The sequence below is a fragment of the Ceratotherium simum genome, chromosome 39 (assembly GCF_057802395.1).
Source record: "Ceratotherium simum simum isolate JZ-2026a chromosome 39, ASM5780239v1, whole genome shotgun sequence".
Lineage (NCBI taxonomy): Eukaryota > Metazoa > Chordata > Mammalia > Perissodactyla > Rhinocerotidae > Ceratotherium > Ceratotherium simum.
In genome coordinates, this window is record NC_141938.1 from 12,376,667 (window position 1) to 12,401,361 (window position 24,695).

The following is a 24,695-nucleotide window of genomic DNA, read 5'->3' on the forward strand; positions in this document are numbered from 1 at the left end:
GCATGTGTGCCCAGGTCCCAGCACCCAAGGTGAAGACTGGAAACGCAGAGTGACGTGTAATGAAGCCGTCAGGTAATGCAGACCCCTAAGAGACTCTGTGTTCTACTTACAATGCAAAGTCACAGATCTTCACCACCATTTAATGCTACAACGTGATCAGTCTACTGAGTACTTCCATAGGGTCACAAGAGAACTAAGTACTTTCCCCCAAAAACTTTTCATAGAATCAAAAAATATTTTTATACTTTGTCTTTTGCATCCAAAATAAATCTTGTTCTTTTCCTTCATAATTAAACATGCAGTGAGTGCCCAACCAAGGCCACCTCTGGTATGTCTGAGGATTCCTGATTTATGTGACTATTATTAGTTTTTTTTGTGAGGAAGCTAACATCTGCGCCCATCCTCCTCCACTTTATATGTGGGACGCCCACCACAGCACGGCTTGATAAGTGGGGCACAGGTCCGCGCCTGGGATCCAAACCTGCGACCCCTGGGGGTCAAAGTGGAGCACGCGAGCTCAACCGCTACCCCACCGGGCCGGCCTCTGTGTGACTATTATTTTTATGAGATCTATCTGTTTTAGCCTTGGAATCACACTTTCATTTTGTGATTTTCCAATCTTCTTTTATAAAATAAGGGTAAAAGGTCACAGTATATTAAAATACTTGCACAAACACAAGCAGACTGAAAGCTTCCATAACTGAAATGTTGGCTTCCAACTGATCCCCGCATTCCATAGCTTCAGCGGTTTGTCATCCACACAGCAGGGTTAACACGGCAGGCCTGAGGCTGGTGCCTGGAACCTGGACCTCAGGGTCCCCAGTGGACAGTGAACTAGTAAGGATGGTTCACTGTGCCCAGACCATGCAAACTACAGTTGACGCTAAACACCTGCTTTCCTTCTGGGAGTCGGGAATTTTGGTCCTCGCCTGGCAGAGGGTGCCAACGTGACCAGCCCCCAGGAGAAACCTTGGGCACCGAGGCTCTCATGGGCTTCCCTGGGCAGAAGCATCGCCTGTGCATTTTCACCGCTGTGTGAGCCCTCGTGGGAGGGAGAGAACACAAAGGAGCCCACACATGTTCCCTCCAGACCCCGCCTGCGTCTTCCCCCCATGAGGTGGCCGTGTCTGCATCACTGGTGCCAGGCTCAGCTGTGACTACAACTACAGGCTGAGTCCATGGTCCTGCTAGTGAATCGCTGAGTGTGGGTGGTCTTGGGGACCTGGACCCACATCTATCAAAGTCGTAAGGCTGTCAAAAGTTGAATGTATGAACACTGACAGATGCGCACAACCCTAACAGCAGGCAGACTGAGACAGGTACTTTATGATTCTGTGTTCTGGGGAGCGTCTGCACGGAGACAGAGTACGGGACGGAGCCGAGGTGGAGACCAGGCTTAGAAAGGCTGGAAAGGCTGGTGGGTCACACAGGGGTCCAGGAATGCACGGTGGAGAGCTGCTGACACTTTCAGGGCAGCAAGGAAAGCTTCTAAATTCTCTCAATAGTGTAAAGTCCAAGATGTCTACATTTTGAAAAGGCACACAACTGTTCTCAAATTAAGCCCAAGAATTCTCTAAAACACACAGAAATAGAAATGAAAGAAACGTCAGATGAGAAAGCTACTGAATACCCTGCTAGAAAAGGCACACTCACCCTCTCTTTGGACCCCGAGGTTTTGACACTGATGACCGGCACGCCCTTAGATTTATCCATCACCACTGTCCGCTCGGTTCCCCGACTTCCTGCAGGAGGAGGAGTGAGGGTAATACGGTCAGAAACATGAAACACCCCAACGGGAAAGAAATACTCAACGCCATGGAAAAGAGATCTTTAGTTTGTGTTGCCGACTACCCACAGCAGTCAGGAAGAGAAGACAAGGTGACACCCCCAGACCCACTGGGGGGCTACCTGATTTTGTGGTCCGAGCACGCTCCGAGGGGCCGGGTTTCTGATCTTCTTGATCTTTACTCTTTTCTCCGCTTCCATCTTCACCCTTTTTAGCATCGTCTTTTCTGTCGGCTTTATCTTCCCTCTTCAAGTTTGCAGATCTACAAATAACACCCCAGGACACATGAGTGTGTGACATCAGACACTTAGGGAAACACCACCACGACCGGACCCTTGCCCTGAGCACAACGTGGCGGTGGCAGCTGGCCACTGGCTGGTAGCAACAGGACGACCAAGAACAAGGAGCCCCACCCTGCTTTTCCCAAGCACCCCGGGAAGAGGACCTGGAGTGAGGAACTACTGCTGGAGAAATCCTCTGACAAAAGTCAAAACATAAAGGGGCTGAGGGCCTCGCAGTCCTCCTGATGTGTGGAAAACTTGCAGGATGGGAAACAAAGCCAAGGGTCACCTGGGCCACAGTGCCCTCAGAGAAGAGCAGTACCTGTCACTGTTGCTGGACTTCTCCTTCTTCCCCTCGCCGTCTCTCTTCTCGGAGGTTTTCTTCCCAGCAGGCTCGTTTTTCGCCTGAAGGAGACATGGAGAGGAGTATTACCCCATTTCCTACACCGGGTGCACCCCGGGCAAAAGACGGCCCTCACCTTCTCCACCGAGATCATCTTCCCATGGAGCTCTGTCTTGTGCAGGTGGTTAATGCATTTTGTGGCCTCTTCTGCTGTGGACATGGTGACAAAGCCGTAGCAGCGAGCTCCAGGACTCCGGGCATTTGTCACAACCTTGGCGCCCACCACCTCGAAGGAAAGCACACAGTATGCCTCAGACACGAAGCCCCGACGCGGACCCTGACGCCCGCTGCTCAAAATGCACAGGGCATTACAGCTCACGCTGCTTGCCTCTGACCCACCCCTGGTGCTGGTGCCCTCCTCCCTGGGACGAGGACCCATGGGAAACCCCATCACCAGGTGCCCGACAAGTGGGAGACAAGGACTGTGGAGGACAAGGCTATTGTCTGTGGCTTCCGCTCCCAGGCCCTCCTCCACATCTGGTTTTCTCCCTAGGGGCCCAGGACGGCACTGTGGACTAGAGAGGAGAGTGACACGGGAAGCTGAGTCCCGCCAGCTTTCCTTTAGTATGAGATTTGTGGAGAAATGGTTCTGCATACACAGGCACGCCGCAGGGCCGGTAAAATAGGGAGACACGTCTACAGCCAAAGCTCAACCTAAGAACAGGTCTGTCAAGAGCGCTCTGGAAGGCAGAACTCCTCCCCCTACTAACATCATCATCATCCAGCGAGACGTTTCAGGCGCTACAGGCACAGCCCTTATGTGCTTCTTAATCCTCCCAACTCAAGTGAGCTGAAGGCACCACTGCTCAGGGGTCCCACAGGAGCCAGTGGTGACCCTCAATGTGCCACACAGGGTCTGAGACCCAAAGGAAGGTTCCGGAGTGGTCGGGTCCCCCCCTCAACCCACAGGAAGCCTGCAATGCACCCAACACACGGCAGGCTCCAGGGTGACATTTCCATGCTGAGAGCAGCCACGCGCTCTGAGGCGCAGCAGAATCTGGAAACGGGCCCGCCTTGTATGACTGAACTGAGGACCCGGGAGTCATCCGTTGTGTCTATAACCGTGTCATATCTAGTTTTCCTCTTGCTTGTCCTTGGACATCAATAACCAAGGTAAACACTGCTGGTTTTCTGTGCTGTGACTTACTGAACCCCCACTCTGAACAGGGGCCTGTGCTGAGTCTCACTCTGGCTTGCCCCAAAAGCCGGCTCTGACGAGGAGCCCGGGGTGCAGGAATCTACTTGGGAGGCGAGTCCAGGAGGCAAAGGGAGGAAGGGGGAGTGAGACAGAAAAGGGAGGAAAGCCGACACAGGTGCCCTAACAAACGGAACTGCAGCGGGCACTGGGAGGGAGGGAGTCGGGGGGGAGGCAGGGGCTGCAGAGGAGAGGCGGCCAGAGCGGCCCCAGCTGTGGGTGAAGGCAGGCGAGCTGAGGTCCCCGGGGTGGGGTGCCAACAGTGACAGAGCCACACATGCCATCCTAAGGAGGCGGCAACTCTGAGGTCCCCAGGTGGAGAGACGAGGTTCAGACAGGGGAGGTGACACGCCCTTGGTCACAGGATTGTGAGCAGCGGAGCCTGGACCCGTAGCTGCCCCATGGTCTGACTCCAGAGGCCTGCTGGGAACCCCTATGCACAGCCTCACCAGCGGTCTTCCGTAATCACCACTGTCTCACACAAGGGCGCCTCCCGGCCCCGCCCTTTCCTACACGCCCCGAAGCCCTCCCTGGCTCTACGTCCTGAACCCATAGAAACGGATTCAGGAGACCCTATAAAATCAAAGAGGTGCCTTGGGGGCTGCAGAAGGGGGAGAAATACAAAGCAGACGTGGGCTCTGGGAGCTTCCACAGGTCTCTCACCTCCACCTGTGGAGGCGCAGACACTCCACAGGCCACGAGCAAATGTGGGCTCAAAGAACGGCGCGGTGGCAAAGTACTCACTGAGGGGGGGCAATAATCTGCATGTAAAGGCTGTACCACATTGGCTTAAAAACGTCTCCTTCTCCAGAAAACCCCTTGTCTTACCTTCCCGTATTTGCTGAAGAGATTCTTCAAATCTGTAGCTCTGGTGGTAGAAGAAAGTCCACTCACCCAGAAATTTCTACCACAACTGCTACGACCTATTTCAAAAGAAAGTTCTCATCAAAAACACGACACCCAGAAGATCCCTAGTCTTATATATTAAAGCCATTCCAAACCAGACGCTTCCCCTCTTCTCCCCAGATGTCAGCAGCACCCACAGCCAGCTGCGCATGGGGGCCTGGCCCACTGTCCCCACACGACCGCAGGAGCTAGACGTGAGGCCCACAGGACCGCCTGCGATGCCACTACAATGGTGAGGCAGCAGCTGTCAGGACCACGGGAGGCTCCCTGAGAAGGTCACCAAATGGCTGCACAGCCAGCACAAAGGATTCTGAACATCAAATGGCTGATGTCGCTGTAAAACCATTTCGGCTGCTTCTCTTTCTTTTGTAGCATAGACTTTTGTACCAATCCTTGATCTTTATTCTTTCCTGATTAGGAAAGAATATTCCTTCCTGATTAGGAAGGAATCCGGACCAGCATAATTTCTTCTCAGTTAGTGATCTGAATAAAGGGTTAAGGTACTGATAAACGTGAAACGCCAAGCCCAAAATATCCGAAGCCAGAAGCCTTTTTTCCATTTGCAAGTGTCACTGAGGCTAAAGAATCTGCAATAAGAGGGTCAGGCAGGGTCGCTGGGCTCACGGGCTCCAGCCAAAGCAGTGTCCGCATCATACCAAGGCGTGAACTCTGAGGGACTGGCTTGCTCCCTACACCCCAGGACCCACGGTGACTAGCAGAGGACTGGAGAAAGGTTGATCAAAGCTCACGGGCAAATGTGGGTGAGAAACGTGGTATGGGATGAACTAGAATCTAACACCCCACTGCTGCCAAAGCCAAACACGCCCCAAGGGACTGGTGTCACCGCAGTGACCTACCCTTTTCCTCTTTGGAAAGCTTCTTCGTATCCGAGTCATCTTCAACAGAACTAGAGACAAAAGAGAATGTCACTCCAGAAGGAAGCAGCAGAGAGGAAACAAACTCAAAATTATAAAAGACGTGCTGAGGTTGCATACCTACCCGAAATTTAGTTCTGAAAAAATGATACCCCGACAAACTGGTATTGGAAATCTGACCTAACCATAAGATTTCAGACCCACAGGAGTTAATTAATTCTGCTGGGCTAAAGATAATTAGGAAGAATTAAAGAAAACAACCATGATAGGTTGAGAAAAGAAAAAAGATTATGTAATCAGCTTAAAATAAACAAAGAGAAATAAAACATTCTTTAGAGATAAACTACAATTTCATCAGTCTGGCTGGCCAATTGCAGAAAAACAGCTTATGTGTGTCATTAAACGACCAATGAAAGGAGATAGCGTCTGGTCTAAAACTGAGAAAAAACAAACCTCATTTTCTGATCAGCGCCCTCACTGGCTGAGGACTCTTTAGGAGCCGGAGGGACTTCATTACAAGCTTCAAAAGCAAACTTCTTCACGTCTTCTTTGCTATCTCTGGGCTCTGGGCTCGAGGCTTCCGGGGGCGCCTCCGCGGCCTCCGCGCTACGGGCTTCCGTGGGCTCTGGGGCTTTACTACTCTGCTCAACTGGCTCCTCTAGCCCTACAGGCTCACAGTCCGTCCTCTCGCCAGCGCCTGTCTGCTCCACGGGCTCCCTTTTCACTACCGCTAACAGGGTGTCTGCCCTGCGCGCCTGAGCTTGTGCCGGTGCCTCGCTGGCCACATCTAAAGCACCCTCCTCCGGGTGGCCGCTGCCAAAAAGGTCCTCTTCCTCCGCAAGCTTTCTGTCTGGCCCCACGCTACTTGTTTCCTGTGCAAATGGCTGCTCCAGCTCGGAACCTTCTTCTTTTACTGGCTCAGATTTACAAGTTTCCCCCAAAATGTCGAGTATTTTCTCATTTTCTACGGATTTAACAGGAATAGAATGGCACAAGGTTTAATTACCAGGGAAATAAAGCAATCACAAATGCGGAACGGGCACGGCTGCCACACTAACACGCAGAGAACTGCTAGCTACACAGAGATTGGAAAACCCGCGGGTACACACACTCACACTGGTTACACTACCTGCGCTCCGACCGACTGCTAGAGTAAGCGCTATGCTACACGGAAGAGAAAAGCATCCCAGAGAGTTAACCCCCAAAACCTTCTGGCTGATTCTTGACAGTCTTCATTCTGTTGCCGTGTATAAATGACTCTTCCAAATTTAGCTTCCAAAGTCCAAGTTGCTTAACTGAACGTATCACCATTCACTGAACAGCTCAATTTCCACATTTCTTTGCATTTCTTTTAACAGAACAGTCCAACATGACAACCAGAATCTCTTCCTTCGGTGCTCTGAGATATTTGCAGTCCAGACAGTGAATATGATTTGTTTGGAATTCTCATGAAGAAACTCTTTCCTCTTCTGGAATCCAGTTATGTCTCAATGTTTTAAACGTATCTCCCTAGCACTCCCTGCACTGCCTGAATTAAAACCACCAAGTTAAGGTACTGCCCAATATCACAAGATCTGTTGTGTGGGGTGCCGAGGCCTTAGCTCTCGAGAGGCATGCAAACTCGTTCCACGTACGTTTAAGTGCGGTTCACATCTAAAAAGGCATGAGATAGTCTCATCTCACCGATACATTTTGCAAAATGAGAATTAGCCACGTTCACAGATCTGGTGATATGGCTGGGTTTCCAATCTCTATGATCCTGGTATGTTCTGGATCGTAAACCTTTAGAACAATGTATGCTACAGTAAGGCAACTTTTTAAAATTAAAGAATTCCAATTAGAAAAGGTGGAAAACTAGCATGGTTCCAAACCCCCGCTGGTAAGTTGTTCATTTAACAGTACCTGGCTCCAAGGATGGCGCTTCAATTTCCTGCAACAAAAAGCATAAATAAGACTGTGCCAGATGGATCAAACCTACGGTTTATTAACACTAAAGAGGGAATTTTTAAAACACAGAATAGGAAACTCACAAATGCAGCAGGTGGGGAACTGCCCGCTTGGAGAAGGAGCCCACACAGCTGGCACCCCACCCCATTCATCTGGCCCCCAGCCCCACACTCCAGGCTACTCTCCAGGGGCCTGCCCCCTCGGGTGCCTGTTTCGCTGCGTTTCCCAGTGGCCAGCAATGCCATCACTTTTCATGGTGATGAACTGATCACATGCTTGCCTGTCCCTCTAGATTGAAGTCTTCCATGCAAGCAGAGCAGTGTTTTCACTTTTATACTCATATCAGACCATCATTTCATCCCTTAACTAATGTACCATTAGTTTCTTTTTTTTTTTTTTTTTTTAAAGATTTTATTTATTTACTTTTTCCCCCCAAAGCCCCAGTAGATAGCTGTGTGTCATAGCTGCACATCCTTCTAGTTGCTGTATGTGGGACGCGGCCTCAGCATGGCCGGAGAAGCAGCGCGTCGGTGTGAGCCCGGGATCCGAACCCGGGTCGCCAGCAGTGGAGCGCGCTCACTTAACCACCAAGCCACGGGGCCGGCCCTGCCATTAGTTTCTGAAAATTCAAAAGACCAGGGGACACGGGCACAGGCGGTTTGACCCCTGTTCTTATTTTGCAGTCGCCCCATCCTCGCCCACCTGAGTGCTCTCCTGGATTACACACACCTCCTCCTCGACCTCTTCCCATCCACGTCCCCACAGGGCCAGCTCTCACTCCCACACGTCCCTCAGACCCTTCCCGGGAAGTCCTGCCAGCTCAGACCGCTGCTACTGCTCGCCTCTCGTAGCGTCTGGCTGTGCTCCGCCATCGCCACGATGCACTTTGCTACCATGGCGAGCACGTGTCCCTCTGTGGCCTGAAGCCTTCAGCGATGGCCCCCATGCCCCCTCCCTCCCCGACAGGCCCATCTGGACCCTGCCCCCACTCTGACCAAGTCCTACACACCTCTCAGTACTTAGGTCACGGCCCATTTCCTTGTAGAAAGGCTTCTCCTAAAGCCTCAGCGGCTACCCCACTAAGGAAGGGCCTTTCTCAATATGTGGTCCCTGGCCCCCACATTACCTCTGCACGAGGTACATTATTCTGGAATTCTAGCCCACACGGATGAGCACTGACTAGGTTCTAGGCACAAACTTAAGCACCTTACATAGATAAATTAATCATCACACAGCCCTAGCAGGTTAGTACTATTAGTATCATCCTTTGCAGATTAGGAGACTGGCACAGAGTGGCTGACTAACTCGCTCAAGGACACACAGCAGAGCCAAGATCTGAGCCAAGGCTGTACGACAAGGAGTCTGTGCACCAGCCCAGGCACCCCCCCAGCAGTGTCTTTACGTGTGTAATTCACGTGGGGAGGATGAGCTGTGCGAGGACGGAGACCGTCCTTTCTTCTCACACATCTCTGCATCCACGCCTGACACACCACGGGTGCTTGAATTACACCCATTAAATGGATGTGAATGACGTGACCTTCCACTGGGAACTGACCTGCCTTGCTGGAAACCCCAGGAAATCACTCACTTTCCTCGCAGCTTCATTCGCTCGTAACCTTTTTATTTCCATGTAACGTGCCCCAAGCTGGAAATTAAGACTCTATCACTGAAGCTAAGGATCATTCTAGGCAGAACAAGTCTCTCCTTAACTTTCTCTAGAAACAAATATATTCCTATTTGTCTCTGGGAGGGGATCTGTATTTTCCATTTTAACATCTGAGTCTTTGACCTAGAAAGACACCAGAGAAAATGACAAGACTCGCCTCCTCCTTTCTTTCTTTTTTTTTGTGAGGAGGACTAGCCCTGAGCTAACATCCGATGCCAATTCTCCCTTTTTCCTCGAGGAAGACTGGCCCTGGGCTAACATCCGTGCCCATCGTCCTCTACTTTATATGGGACGCCGCCACAGCATGGCTTAACGGGCGGTGTGTGTCCGTGCGTGCCCGCGATCTGACCCTGCGAAGCCCAGGCCGAGGCACGTGCACTTAACCGCTGCGCCACCGGGCCAGGCCCCTCCTTTTCTTTCTGACTCAGGAATGGTTTGTGTCTCTTCACAGGTGGAGAGAGACCTCAGCCCTAAAGGTGAGCTGAGTTTCACTGAGTTTTCTTAAGGTTTCCATGCTCCTCAGGGCTGCAGCTCTGGCTTGCCAATCATCAACCTGGCCCCTGCCTGGCAGAAGCAAATGGAGCTCTCCTCTGAGACGTCATTTGTAATTAAGCAGCACAGGCGACATTACTTAAAACACAAGGGCTGGCATGAGCTGACTGTATTTTCATTTCCTCACAAAACTTTCCATTGAAAAGGAGACAGCTACCCAGGTTAGTCTATTCCAACAGCTTACATCTATGTAGGCTGGCAGAAGAATTAAAAGGAAACTCGAGACCATATTTATGCAGCTCATACCTGAAAGTTAGTCCACATCTCATTTGTTCTCATCTAAGATTTAACATCCACACAGATGGTAATGAAACAGCCAAGATCAGACCGTCATCAAAATAAATCTGTGCATTCTCTGTGAGAAAAACTTCCCAAAGGCAGGGCCAGAACCCCCGAGAACCCCCTCCCAGCTGTGCTGTCAGTGCTCTGCCCGCCCCGCCTCCCTGCACCCTCATCTGTGCCCCATTAAGCTCTCTTGTGGGTGCCCCCTCCCCCTGCTGTCTCATCTAATAGTCTCTCTGCAGAGGATGCCATCCAGAATGGATCAGACAGGATGCTTCCCCCACAGTAATTGAATTAGCAAGAACTTCCCCAAATCTGCCCTCCTCTCAGCTGCAGGTGAGCCAACAGGCATGGCACATCTGGCGAGAGATGGACAGCAAAAATCCTTCCAGAAGAGGATGCTGAAGTCAACAAACCTGCACCGACTCTCGGGGGAGTGCTGTACAGGTCTGAAGAGGTGTCCAGATACTGCAGGCTACCCTTTGACTAAAATATTGAGACACACAACAATTTACCTGCAATATAGTGAAGTCAGACGATGAAGTATCTAAATTGTTTATAGTTTCTTTGTCCTCTACCTATAAAATAAATGGAGAACACAGTTTATTACACCAACAAGAAGGTAATATAATGGTACTTCTGTACAATGAAAAGTAACAGCCATGAAAAAATCATTTATGAGAAAATTCTAAACAGTACAGGAATCAAAACAGCATCCTAGTGTGATTCCATCTTGACTGAAAGAAATGTTGTACGTAGACGTATACTTGCAGACAGACTAGGAAACCCACTAAAATGGTCACTGTGGGTTTTAAAATGCAAGTCAAAACAAAGAAAAAAAGTCTACGTTAAACAGTCAGGAGACTAAAAGTGGGTAGTACGCAGCCTATCTGATCAGCACCGGGTGTGGGGACCACTGTTCTCAGAACACTGTCTAGAACACGCTACCGAGCGCATTCTTCCACTGTCTTGGCCACAATCTCTGCCCAAAGCCTGGATGCTGCTGATGCGGGGACCCCTGCCCCCTGCCCGCTGCCGCCCTGGCTGGAAGGGCATTTCTGAGAAGCCTGCTCCCAGCATTGCTGACCTGCAGATGGGAGTGTGGGGACAGGAGCACAGGCCTGGAAGCTCAGGGGAGCCATCTACGTCCCTCTGCAGGGCAACAACTACTGGTGTGTTGTGCTTCCATTCTAAGAGCTGGGCCCTGCCCAACAGAAAAGGGATTCAGAACATCGTTGTATGACCTGAAAGAATTTTGACTGTTTGCTGTAAAGCCCTGAATATCAGTGTATTGGGGGGGGAGCATTTTTCAACTATGTTACGCTGAGCATGCATTATTACTGTTACTTGATAGGAATCCAGCCCTCCTTCCTCCCCTGATCAACCAGTGCCAGATAGTCCGTGCACGCTCACGGAAGCGCAGGCGCACATGCACGTGTCAGAGCCCACCTCCCTCTCCGTCCACAGCAGTGGTAGCACAGTCTCTGTGTTCCCCTCCCTCTGGAGACGGCTGTGCTTCCTAGGGATCTGCTCGGTTCGCTGAGCCGGTCATACAGCAGGAATAACAGACTGCACAGCAACAGCAGCAGCAAGCCTCTGGTGCCTGCGATACGCTAGGCCCTGCTCTAAGCCAGAGTCAGGGGCCAGAGAGGGACTCTTTTAGGCCTCGCAGGCCAGATGGTCTCTGTCACGACCACTCTACTCTGCTGTTGTAGCGAGAGGTCAGCCACAGACAACTGTCACAAGATGGTGTGGCTGTGTTCCAATACATCTTTTGCTCTAAACTAGTGATGAATATTCATCTATTTAATCCTCCCCAAATCCACTATTTTTGCAAATGAGGCCCCGAGAGGTTAAGTAACTTGCCCAAGGTCACACAGCAAGTTAACTGGCAGACCTCTAGTCAGTACACTTAACTCTTACACAACACTGTTTCTATTAAACCATAGTTATCTAACCATTATTGATAAATATTTAGGATGTTTCCAGGTTTTTGTTAGGTATTTATTATTTTCTAATCAGAGGGGGAAAAAACCCTTAAGAAAAAGCAGCCAATAAGCAAAGTGTGTACTTCCAGTCACGGCTCCGTGTTTTTCATACAACTTTTTAGATGCCAATGAATGAGACTCATCAAAAACTAAAATAATCACCTACCCTATTTGTATCAAAATGACTCTCAGTTATTTCTCAAAAGCAACCCTCCCATTCAAAGATGACGTTCTGCTACCTCTAAGGATACTCAGTCAGCTCCCAGAGAAAATGCAAAAACACTCTGCGGCACGGCAGAAGCAGGGTGGCTGGGAGAGAACACGGCCTCCTCCCCGGAGACTCCTCGCGAGACGCTCACTCCAAGAGCGCCGAGAACCACCATGAACACAGGCGTCTCTCAGCCCAGCACACGGGGACCCCATAGAGACGCCCCACACTGCTCATCTTCACTGCCTTTTCTGTCTACCCGACAAACATTCATTCTCGAAGAAATAAAATCATCTAGTAAATTAACGGCACAGAGACAGTGTGGTGTATCAGTTAAGTTCAAGGCCTCGGGATTAGCCTGGTTTTTTTTTTTTTTTTTTTTTTTGGTGAGGAAGACTGGCCCTGGGCTAACATCCGTGTCCATCTTCCTCCACTTTATATGGGACGCCGCCACAGCATGGCTTCACAAGCGGTGTGTTGGTGTGTGCCCACTTAACTGCTACGCCATGGGGCTGGGCCCAATTAGCCTGCTCTTAACTCATTCTCTTACAAGCTGTGTGTTGCCTGGAGATATTTTACCTCTTTACTCCCCAATTTCCTCAACTGGAAAATGGGCATAACAGCATCTACATGTCATACCGTTGTTAAAAGGATTAAAAGACATAATGCCTGATGCCCGGCAGACAGAGTTCAGTGAGGAGCACCCATTACAATTGTATTATATTGATTTGTTTCTAATATCTGAAACAATGTCAAAGCTTAGTATTACTAAAGGCTGACTACTGGAAATGTCCCAATCGCTTCTGAACAGGGAAAGACCAACTTTCAACCTCTTTCTATTTCGGTACTTTCAAGGCATTCCAGCCCTAACCCCACAGACCAACCTCCAGTAACAGGAAGGCCTTGAATAGTGTCCCGGAAACGTTTAATGCTGCATTATGCAAATGGCAGCATACACTCGTGTCCCTCACGAGACGCCACTTTTCAACAAAGCAAAGTGTTTTCAGAACTGTCTGAATTTTACATGTGAACAGAATAGCCATTATGCTACTGAAATGGCTTTAAAAGAAGAACTTAATTCCAAATGTCAAACTCAGCATCTGTTACATTGGAGGAATTGATATACTCAGGGTATCTTCTCGAGACACTGCCGAGTTACCTACAGCATGTTCTTGAAGCTGCTCAGGAAGCTCTTTCATCTCTCCCTCGACCAGCTCTCTGCTATCAGACAGGGACTCCGGGAGATTATCAGCATCGTCGTCTTCCACACAATCTGCGACGCTTCCATTATCGATTTCGGCTTCATCCAACACACTGATATCCATCATGTCGATGTCCTGCAAGTTCTCCAGACTGGTTTCAACATCCTCCTGTGACAAAACAAGAGACAACCATCATGTACTGCCACTGGTCCATCCACCAAGTAGACTCACTGACTAGGCTGCACATACCTGTCCGTCCCCAGAATTTTCCTCCAGCCCGTTATCTTCCACACCCTCTTCCTCTGGTTTACGCCCTGAAGCGAGAATCGTTTACAGCATGAGAGCAATGATATGCATTTTCCAGAAGGAATAACTTTTACTTATATAGGCCCTCAGCACTACAGAAGTGGACACCTAAAACACCCAAGGTACCTCCCAGTCTAGGGACACTAATCCAGGAATGGTGAGGCCCCCCTGGACAAAGCAGCCCGACCCCCCCAAGCCCACGCAGAAGAGGCTCTGCTCTTATCAAGCGGCTGTGGAAGCATGAGAAACTGCAAATGAGTTCTCAGTAAGATTGAGGCAGACCAGACCTGTTTTCTAAGGCCTGGCCTTTGTGTCAAGTGGCTTTGGCTGTGGGGAGAAGACTATCTCATACAAATGTCCTGCTTTTTAGTTAACAAACATGGAGCATGTTCTCGCACAGAAACAATCACATAAAGCAAAACATAAAGGAGCAAAGAGAAAATAAAAGCCATTTGTAACTACCACCGAGAGTCAGCCTCATGTTATGATCTATTTACATCTAGATATCCTCCCCTATTTTGCTATATATACACATACGCTATGCTTATAAAAATGGCACTGTACCATCATCCTAGAATCTTTTCACTTACTATAGTTAACAATTTTCCACATTAATAGCATTATATGGAAAAAAAAATCACTGATTTAATTATGGCTGGAAATTTAAGGAAATGCTCATAAAGATGAATATCTTGGTAATTTTTTTTTTGCACACAGGCAATTATCGTTTTAGGACAAATTTCTAGAAATAGCATCCCCAAGACAAAGAGTATGTATATTTTCAAGGCTTTTATTAAAAAGAAAACAAGCCCCCACATATGATCACGATACCCCAGAGAAAGGTTGTTCCAATTCATACAGTTCCATCAACAGTGAACAGAAGTGCCAATCTTTCTGAATCTTTGTTAAAATCAGCTATTTTTCTTTACCCTTGCCAATGTGCTAGGCAAAAGAGGAATACTTGTTTTAACTGAAATTTATCTGATTACAGCTTAGGCTGAATTTTTTGTTGTTCACCATTTGTAGTTTTGTAATAAAAATTTCTCATTTATATCTTTTCTCCATTTAAAAACTTCTGTTCTGGGTCAGCCTGGTGGCACACTGGTTAAGTTCACAAAAAAGTTAAGTTTGCACACACAAAACGACTTCTGTTTGATTTCTCATTTTATATTTGCACGTCATATATACAATGCATATTTTCTCCCAGTCCTTCACCAACCTCTTAATTTATGGGTTTCGGGTAAATTTCACTTTCAAGTAGCCAAGGCCATTATTGGGTTTTTATGTGTAAATGGTTTTTTTGTGTGTGTGTGTGTGAGGAAGATCAGCCCTGAGCTAACATTCATGCCAATCCTCCTCTTTTTTTGCCGAGGAAGACTGGCCCTGGGCTAACATCTCTGCCCATCTTCCTCTACTTCATATGGGATGCTGCCACAGCATGGCCTGACAACAGTGCCACCGGGCCGGCCCCTAGGTGTAAATGGTTTTTACGTTCACTTAAAAGCCCTTCTCCACACTAAAACTATATAAATATTCTCCTATATTTAGTTCTTGTTCGGTTTTCATTTTAAAATTTAACTCTTTTCAGTTTTCTGCTGAGACTATTTTCCAAATGGTTGTCCCATTTGGACACTGATTTCCCAACACCATTTACTAATCTTTTCTCCCCCCACTGATGTGAAATGTTGGCCCTACCCATCATTAGATTCTTTTGTATGCCTGGGACTAGTTAATGTTTCTATTCTCTTCCACTGACCTGTTATTCTTGTTCCAGTTTTAATTATGTGGCATTGTAATATTTTTAAAAATATAAAGTATTGAGATTAACTGGAAGAAAAGGAAACTAAAGTGAACTGGAAGGAATGGCTTAACTTCAGGGGGTTTTTCAAGAGGTCAGTAATTTAAGGCTAGGACAAAAACGAACATCAAGAGCCTGGACACATCTTTAGGCTCGCATTTCACCTTTTTAGACAACTCTGCGCTTTGAAAACTGAGGAAACCATTTCCCTTAACTTGCCCCACCCAATCTCTTAATCGTCCTTACTATTAGATTATTTTATAACAGTCACAGTCTGTGCTGGGGCCAACAGTTCACAGCGGGCATGCGTGTTGGCACCTTCATCCCAGCAGCAGTCTATCTGTGGTCATTTGTCTTATTGTTTACACTAATGATAAAACGAGTAGAAAACAGAAAAATGTCAATGATGATAAGAACGACAGAGCTGAAGCCAAAATGGAAATTATTAGGCATGGCAAAAATGAAATTTCAGGTCTCAAGAGCAGTCTTGCTAAGATCACAGTGACTGCCTACTTCCAGTGTGAAGACTACAATCCCGTGTATGGACTATGTCAGTATGGTGTGGAGACCAGGTCTCAAAAGCAGAGCGTGGTGCAGTAAAGCTGTTCCTACGGCTCCTAATCGGGGGACACAGAAAGGGCCGCTCATCAGCCACCTGTACTCAGCTACACACCTCAGGATAACTCACTTCCCACAAGGCCTTTTTCCCATGTGAAGGTCAATTTCTTAGGCCTACTAAGTGTTGTTTCAAGTAACGTAAGGGAAGCAGACATTAATTCCCTCTACTGAATGATTAAGCTTGTAAGTATATTAAATGTGTAACATTTGAAACAACAAAAAAAGCAAAAGGCAAAAATCCTACACCTGGGGCCGGCCCCGTGGTGCAGCGGTTAAGTGCTTGCGCTCCACAGCTGGCAGCCTGAGTTCGGATCCCGGGCGCACACTGACGCACCGCTTGTCAGGCCATGCTGTGGCGGCGTCCCATATAAAGTGGAGGAAGATGGGCCCGGATGTTAGCTCAGGGCCAGTCTTCCTCAGCAAAAAGAGGAGGACTGGCACGGATGTTAGCTCAGGGCTGATCTTCCTCATCAAAAAAAAAAAAAAAAAAAAATCCCACACCTTATACCACAACTGAGGCTAAAAATCTCTCTGCAAGTAAGAATTTCCTTATAACTCGAGTTACCTGATTTTCCCATATTCTCATTTCATTCATGTTTTCAGGAATATCTTATTTAGGAACACGGGGGATCGTCATACTAACGCTAGAATTCAATACATTACATGCAGACAGCCATGGTGGCGGGCTGGGAAACCCATTACATTTGATAACATTCCTACAGCAAAACATGCTTTGGGCTTGAAAAACTGTTTGGAACTCGACCCAGCAGCATTCCCCAGATTGATTATACTTGATAAAGCTGCTATCATTCTAGAACATGTAGGGTGGTTTTTGTCCAATCCTATTCTAGTTACTGGGAAAAATCTCAGCAGGCCACCACAAACTTGCCACCCTGTACACGGAATTCCTCCCCTTCCCGAGAGGCAGCAGACTTCAGCAAGCAGAATCAGGGTTTCCACTCTTGCACCAGCATTTCTCCTGAGCAGCAAAACAGGAGCACTGTGTGGCCTAAGTCCCTTCGGGGAGGGCTTTCCAGGTAAGGAGCGACGAGAAAAGTCAAGAGAACACGTGGTCCTAAGACCGTTTGGCCTTCGACACAGAAAGCACACCCCCAGTGCGACACTGACAAACAATCCCTATTTGGGGAAAGACACCGTACTTTCCAAAGACGAAAAACAACGTGATTAAGCCAAATCCAAACTAAGGTGAATGAAAAATATCACTCTCTGGCAAAAACGAAAGCGCTGTGTCTTTATACCAAGGGCCAAGGTGCCCCTTGCACCCTTCCTCTGGGGAGTAACCTCATCCTTGTCAGCAGCCCCCAACAACAGGCGCTGCTCTGCTCGCCTCTGCAACCTGCGACCATCTTTCCCCTGTTCCGCCTCGGCTTCAGCGATCCCGTCCATGCTCACCTGCCAGACTGCCTCCCCGAACTTCTGCAGGGATGTCCCACAGCACCCCGGGGCCTGCACGTGGTCGGGTCAGTACTTCTTTCAATTTGATTAATGCACAAATGCACTTATGCAATTATACAAATACACTCGTTAAAAGATTCATACCCATTATAAATTTTATTCCACTAATAGCTTCACACTCATAAATCATGAAAAAACCCAGTCTCCCTTCTTCTCACTGTACTCGTAAGAGGTAACCGTTGTTCTTGGCTTGGGGGGGCCTTCAAAACATTTTCCTGGGCATTTACATACATACATTATACAAACGGAAATAAACTTGTTATGTAATGGGATCATATCATCTAGACTCGGTGTAACTTGCTTTTGTTACTCAATAACAGGCCTTGGAATACGTTTTCACACTACACAGTCGTGTGTTGCTTAACGATGGAGATAGGTTCTGAGAAACGTGTCGTCAGGCAATTTCCTTGTTGTGTAATCACAGAGTGTGCTTACATAAACCTAGATAACACAGCCTACTACACATCTAGGCTCTACGATCTCATGGGACCACTGCTGTGGACACGGCCCACTGTTGACTGACGTGACTGTCTACTGCTCCCCCTCCATCATTCACTCCACACTACGGACCTCAGCTGAGTTACCTCACCCCCAACAGGCTTTATAACTTTACAGTCTCCAGCAAGGGCCCATTTCCTCACATTCTCGCCAATGTGGGATATCAAGAACTACGGAAATTTTTACCAGCCTGATAGGCAAAAATGGTATCTCAGTTTTATTTGCTTTCCTTCAATTATTAGCGAGGGAATCTTTTTTTGCACATAGGCCATGTTTGTTTTTTATCTCTGAACTGCCTGTTCATAGTCCCTGCTCTTTGTCAACTGGATTGTCTATTTTCCTTATTGATTTATACGAATATTTAATGCTTTCTGGATATTTATATGCTGTAATATTTTCTCCCAGTCTGCTATGTCTGTTAATTATTTACAATGTCTTTTATTGAGAAGCTTACACCTTCTATGTATCTAAATTCCATTTTTATAGTTTCTCAGTTTTCGTCTCATTTCAGGTCTTCCTTACCACTAAATTAAAGTACTCTCCAGCTGGAATTTCTATTTTGTACAGAAGGAGGTAAAAACAGAGCTTTTTCCTACACCAGATAGACAGCCAACGGCTCCAACATCGTTTACCGAAAAATCCTTAGCGCTACCTTTAAAATGAACAAATCCTCACACTTTCCACTGTTTCCAATAGCCTACCATTAAAATCAGGGCAAGTTTACATCACTGGTTTTTCAAAATTTTAGTTATTCTTGTGCATTTTCTTTTTAGATTACTTTTAGCACAGACAGATTCCAAAGTTTTTTAGATTACTTTGGGGGGAACTGACAACTTTCTGATATGAAGTCATCCCATCTAGGAACACTTTCTCCAAGTCAGTCTTGAGTACATCCTGTTAGCTTTATCTACTATTTAACAATACTATACATACATATGTAACGTCTACCTGGTGATACCTTGCTTAGGTCTCTGACTTGCAGAGGATATCACTGCCACCTCAAACAAAGAACCAAGAGCGTCAAGTGATAAACAATTGTAGCTGTGAGTTTGGCAGGGGCACTGTTCACGTTACCCAAGGCTTTACTTTTTCATATTGCTTAGCTTGTCACTGGCCTATTTCTGATTGCTTTACCAGTATTTAATTTCATGAGGCACATTCAGCCCACCAGACCTTACAAACCTGGCACTCACCTAGAAGGAGATGACATCCTTAAGTACCACTCTCCACAAAAAGGAACAAGGGCGCCTAGACGAAAAGGCTGATTACTGGGGTGGGGCAAGGAAAGTATGAGAGACTGAATACCCTCTTGTGCCAGAAAGTAAGGGAGTACTCACAGAATGATATGGACATGTCAAAAAGACATGGGAGCCCGCGTGAAGGGCTCTCATTGGGATAATCTGAACATCAAAATAAGTAATAATCATAAAGGCTTATAACCTACAGAATAAAATAATCTAAACTCACACTGATAGGGGAGAAGGGCAAGCTCTCTCTTCTGGTGGAAAACCAAGTAATAAATGTAGAAGGAATAACACATTTAAAAAGTCACCCCTGGACGAGAACCAGTGGATGCTGTAACTAGTGGAGGATGAACAAGATATCTACCCTCATCTCAAAGCATCTTCCCCATAGATACAATTACAGATGGTAAGACAGGAGCGTTCCAGTGGAGAAACCTGACCAGCTCCGCTTCAAGTCAGCCACGCAAACGGACCACATGTGTCTCTAGAGAGGATACACTAAGAAAGGTAACACTTCCAGCGGTATTTCTGACAAAAGTCTAATAATTTGAACCTAATCATGAGAAAAAAAAACAAAACAAAAAAACACCACAATAACACCCAAATTGAAAAACAGGCTTCAAATTAAGCTGTCTGTACTCTTCAAAAATGGCACTGTCACAAATACAAGACAGCGCTGAGATTACTGGAGATGTGCTTTCCAGGATTCTGATTAAAATAATCAGTATGCTGACTTCAAACCATTTTGAATTTGTTCAATGGGTCAGAAGAAAGATCTCTATTTTCAGGTAAAATCTTGATAAAATCTAGTAAGGTGGTTGAAAATAATTCAGGAGGACTTAGAGACTTGCCCTATCAACTATCAAATGTACCATAAACCTCCAGAATAGAACTAATTACGCCGAGCGTAAGAAACCGGACACACAAGAGTTAGTACTGAACAGTTCTACTCTACATGAAGTTCTAGAACAGGCAAAACTAATCTGTGGCAAAAACAATCACAACATTTTGTTTTGTGTTTTTGGCGAGGGGCAGGGGGAGTGTGACTGGGAAAGGGACAAGGAATCTTTCTGATAGAAACCTTTCCTATTTCCATCCCTACCTACCATACGCAAAAATAAATTCCTAATGAACTATATCCAAATGTAAAAATAAAACCATAAATATTACTCTACAATAGAGAATACTTTTGATAATCTTAAAGCAAAGCAGAGCCTTTTAAAACACAATATAAAATCTAGAAACCAGACAGACTAGGTTGACAGCACCGCCTGTATTAAAAATTAAAACGTAAATGACCAAATCACCACAAACAAGGTAAGTCAAATGACAGACTGGGAAAAACAATTGCGACATTTTATATAGTAAGAGTCCTCAAGTCAGTAAGACAAACAACCCAGCAGAAAAATGGGCAAAGGGCATGAAAAGCCAATTCAGAAAACAGAGATGGCCAATTATCAGAAGCTGTCTAATCTGTGAAGAAACACACGTGAAAACTTTACCTGTGGAGAAATGCGATAAATACGACGAGATACTTTTCTTCCATAGAAGAGGCAACATTTAAAAGGATAATATTCCACGTTAAGTGAGAGCTAAAGAAATAGACACCCCCCATTGCTGATAGAGACAGTAACCAGTACAGACTGATTTTTAAAATAAAACGCACATATCCTTCAACCCCAGAATTCTACATCTAGTACGTTATCAAAAAATACATTCCTTTAACTACACAGAGACATTTCTGGTTCATGGCAGCACCGAAAATGGAAATGCCAGGCGAAAATTGGAAAAAAATCTCAACATTATGAGAAAAACAAAAAACCCCACAAAAAAACCCAAATTGAAAAACAGGCTTCAAAATAAGTGGTCTGTATTCTTCAAAAATGGCACTGTCATGAATACAAAATCGTGCTGAGATTACTGGAGATATGCTCTCCCCATAGAGATTACAGTCTGGTAACAAGGACACAGCTGAGCTAAACTGTAGTATATTCATAACAAGGATTACTACTAAGCTGTTAAAAAAAAAAGGTGTTTTTATTTGCAGCACTATGGAAAGACGTCCTCAACAACTTAAATGAAAAAATCAAATTACGGAACGTTTTGTATAGCAGGACCAATTTTTTTAAAGGAAAGAGAAACTTACATACACAGGTGTGCGTGCATCTTCACGTGTGTATTTTTAAATGACCGCACACACAGAGAACTCTGGGCAAGTATGCCGAAACTTCTAACGATGGGTTGCCTCCTCACTGGGAACGAACTTCAGTGTTTTACTTAATGCATATTTGTATTTTTAAAAACCTTAGCACATGCATTTCTTTTTTTATTAAAAGCAAAAAGAAAGCAAAGAAGGAGATCCACAGGCTCTACTTTTCCCCACCACGATTGTCTTTCTGTCCATTTTCCAGAATTCTTCAGCCTGGCAAAGATATTTACCTGGGCAAAGCCAAAAACGCGCCATGAACCGCGGACCACAGAAAGGACTTCACCCCAAAGTGAGGTCATTGACTGCCACCCCCCCATAGCTGACACCACACGGTGGGGCTGACACCGGTGGCCGCCTCTTAGACATTTCAATCCCAACTCTTCACCACTGGCCCGGTAACACGAATATTTCACTCTGTTCTGGGGCCTGAGCAACAAAGCCTACACCTACCAAAGAAACTTCCAGAACAGTCCAAATGCCCAGCTGTAGTCAATCCTTTCTTAAAACAATAGTTAACTAATGTTTCTGAGTTAAATTACTGAGTAATACTGAGAGGGAAGACAGACGAGGGAGACACAACCCCTGCCCTCAACAATCTGGTTCTGACACGAGGCAAAGTGACAAAGCATTAAAACAAGATATAAGGAACCAGGCCACGGCAGAGCAGAGGACCCAAGGAGAGACGATCGCCACTGGCAGGATCAGAAGTTGTCTCCTGAGGAACGAACGAGGCCTTGAGTGCAGACAGATGGGGAGTGGGCGGAGCCCATAAGCTAAGGTCACAGAGCCAAGAGAGGGGCCCAGGTGTCAGGGCCCAGGAGGGGGCGGGGCGGGGGGAGCAGGAAGGGAAGGTTGGGTAAGATGGTAAGAGTCACTAATGCTGTATTTTTTAAAGCAATGCCTGTAAAGGTGACAACTCTGTTTTGAACAGGTGGTATTTAAAAGGGAAGTTATTTTCTGTAAGTCAGAGCACTAGGAGACTCCAGCAGTCCTAAAGACTCTACTTAAAGGTATAGGGTCTGGATAAGCAAGGGCTGTGGAAAAACCTACAGACGGAAATGAGTGAAGGCACAAACACTCTTTCCATCCCGTTTGAATTCCCAAGTACCAGAGAAACAAAATTCGGTGGAGAGAGCTTGAAAGAAAATGCACAGGTTCAACGGAGGCCCTGTGGATCCACGGGGCAGTCCACAGGCCCCAGACACAGGCAAGTAAACGAGGCATGTTAGCAGAGGAAGCAGTTCTGAAGAAAGCTCTTCACATCGGGGCTTATAAAACCTCCATACCTTTGCTGGACCTCTTCGATGTCTTCTTGTTTCCTTCGGAGGTAATTTCAATCTCGTCAGGATTACCCCCTTCGTCTTCAATTGCCTAAAAGAAAAAACACAAGTTCAGCAAATAAGGCAGCACACACACTGGACTTTCCCAGAAGCCTCAGATGCGGGTCTGGAAAGGCCCCTCCCCACTGTTCGTTCATCCGTTCCTTCTCTCCTCCCCGCCGGAGCCAGGGCTCTGGATCAGACTCACGCTGCCAGCTCTTAGCTGCGTGCTCTTGGGCAGCTTTACTTAACCACCGAGTCTGTTTTCACTCTGGAACGTGGGGCTAATGAAAGTACTCACTCTGGAAGGCTGCTGTGAGAACTCCATCACCCACGGAAAGCAAGCCCTCAACACGTTAGGCTGATTTTCAATATCATCACCACAATCTGGTTTATCCCGTTGCTGGGCTCAGTGGCCTCAGAAAGGAAAGGCACGCTCTCCCATTTCCTGTGACTGCCGGCAGCGTGCCGCTCCACCCCGTGACCCCCTCTCCACGCCCGCCTACACTCGGCACTGTCGGGATAGGATGCTATCGCTCACTGGCTGAATTCCTACCGCCTGGGACAGACGTGGGACAGGACGCGACACGTCTTCCCTCATCTGATGACACGCATCAACAACTGAGTGCAAAGGTCCTGCTCTCAACCACTAGGGGACCCCCGTCACAGTACACGGAATTATAAGCATCTCTCGCCAGCCCCGCCTCCCACCCCTGGAGCCTGTCATTCACTGGAACAGCCCCCACCCACGCTCAGCCACAGTGCCTGGCACCAAGGAGGCGCTCAGCCAATCAGGACAGACCGTGCCAACGACATGCTGGACGCTGGGCTGCGTGCTCGGGTCTTCCTGACAACCCTGTCCCTCCTTACCGCACCACCCCTGAGCACGTTCCATTTAAAGCCACTTGACATCCTGCGCTTTATTTGTAGGCGGTTTCAGAAGCCTCCCATTCTCAGGAGTCTCCCAACTTGGCAGTCTAAATTTAGAACGGGGGTTGGGGGCTCCACACCCCATCTGTGTGTGTGCCAGACAGAGAAAATCTCTCCCTTCTCTGTGAAGCCAGAGCCAGGAGAAGGAACTGGAGGTCTGCCCTAAGACCAAGGAAAGTACAAACAGGAAAGCCCTCACCCTGGGGATGGAAGATTCTGGACCACCACCAGGAGACGAGAACAACTCCCTCAGACAGCAGGGGTCCCATTTCACTCCTCGGCGTGTCTCCTCTGGGTGCAGTGTCCCCTGGGGGGTGCAGGCTCACCCCACGGGGACCGTGGACTCTGAGTCACCCTTACAGACCTCGAGAAATCACACTGTGTGTTCCCTCCGCTTTTCCCCCTTTTGCCCTTCCTGGAAAAACAAACCCAGAGAGAGATGCTAACTGCATGGCACAAGTGGACGAGGAGAGAGATGGGTGATTCTAGACTCGCTTGGGCCAGGAACCGGACGGGCGTGCAGGCTGAGGACACTGACGTATTGTGACCACCTCCCTGAGAAACTGAGCGGGGGGAGAAGAATGGAAGGACAGCTTTGTCCCCTCAGAGATGACAGTGACGGAAGATTCCTCAAGTCACACACCAGTCTCGGCCCGACGGGAGGTTTCCACACCATCCTACCAGCTCTGCGGACTGTCTGGGGCAACAAGGACAAAGCCCCCCAACGTGGCTTTGTTGACAGACCGCGGGCCACGTCTCCCCAGGTGCCACCCTCCCCGGCCCCGCATCCTTCCAGGTGACGGTCTGGTCAATGAACTCCCGCCCAGCCTGCACCAAGGAAGGTGGTGTCCATGGTGAACGACACACAAACTGGAGCTGGGGAGGCCCACGTCACCCCACTCTCGGCCTGCGAGTCCCGACCCAGAACACGGGAAGTAAACCCTGCTTCCTCTCAACAGCAAAAACGGACAAGGAGACCCCGATTCCCAGCTGTCGCGAGCAGGGA

General features: G+C 47.5%; 1 protein-coding gene across 2 annotated transcripts in view; it reads right to left on the minus strand.

Moving 5' to 3' along the window:
• Positions 1-24,695, minus strand: part of SAFB (scaffold attachment factor B) — a 39,689-nt gene that overhangs the window by 13,613 nt on the left and 1,381 nt on the right. For both annotated transcript variants that reach the window (XM_087425664.1, XM_087425663.1), the window contains exons 2-13: positions 22,727-22,811; positions 13,541-13,605; positions 13,249-13,459; positions 10,409-10,467; positions 7,349-7,376; positions 5,900-6,410; positions 5,429-5,478; positions 4,494-4,588; positions 2,547-2,696; positions 2,390-2,472; positions 1,909-2,048; positions 1,654-1,742 (exon numbers count right to left, since the gene is read on the minus strand). In XM_087425664.1, the coding sequence (XP_087281790.1) occupies positions 1,654-1,742; positions 1,909-2,048; positions 2,390-2,472; positions 2,547-2,696; positions 4,494-4,588; positions 5,429-5,478; positions 5,900-6,410; positions 7,349-7,376; positions 10,409-10,467; positions 13,249-13,459; positions 13,541-13,605; positions 22,727-22,811 (1,566 nt within the window). The remainder of the gene's footprint in view (positions 1-1,653; positions 1,743-1,908; positions 2,049-2,389; positions 2,473-2,546; positions 2,697-4,493; positions 4,589-5,428; positions 5,479-5,899; positions 6,411-7,348; positions 7,377-10,408; positions 10,468-13,248; positions 13,460-13,540; positions 13,606-22,726; positions 22,812-24,695) is intronic.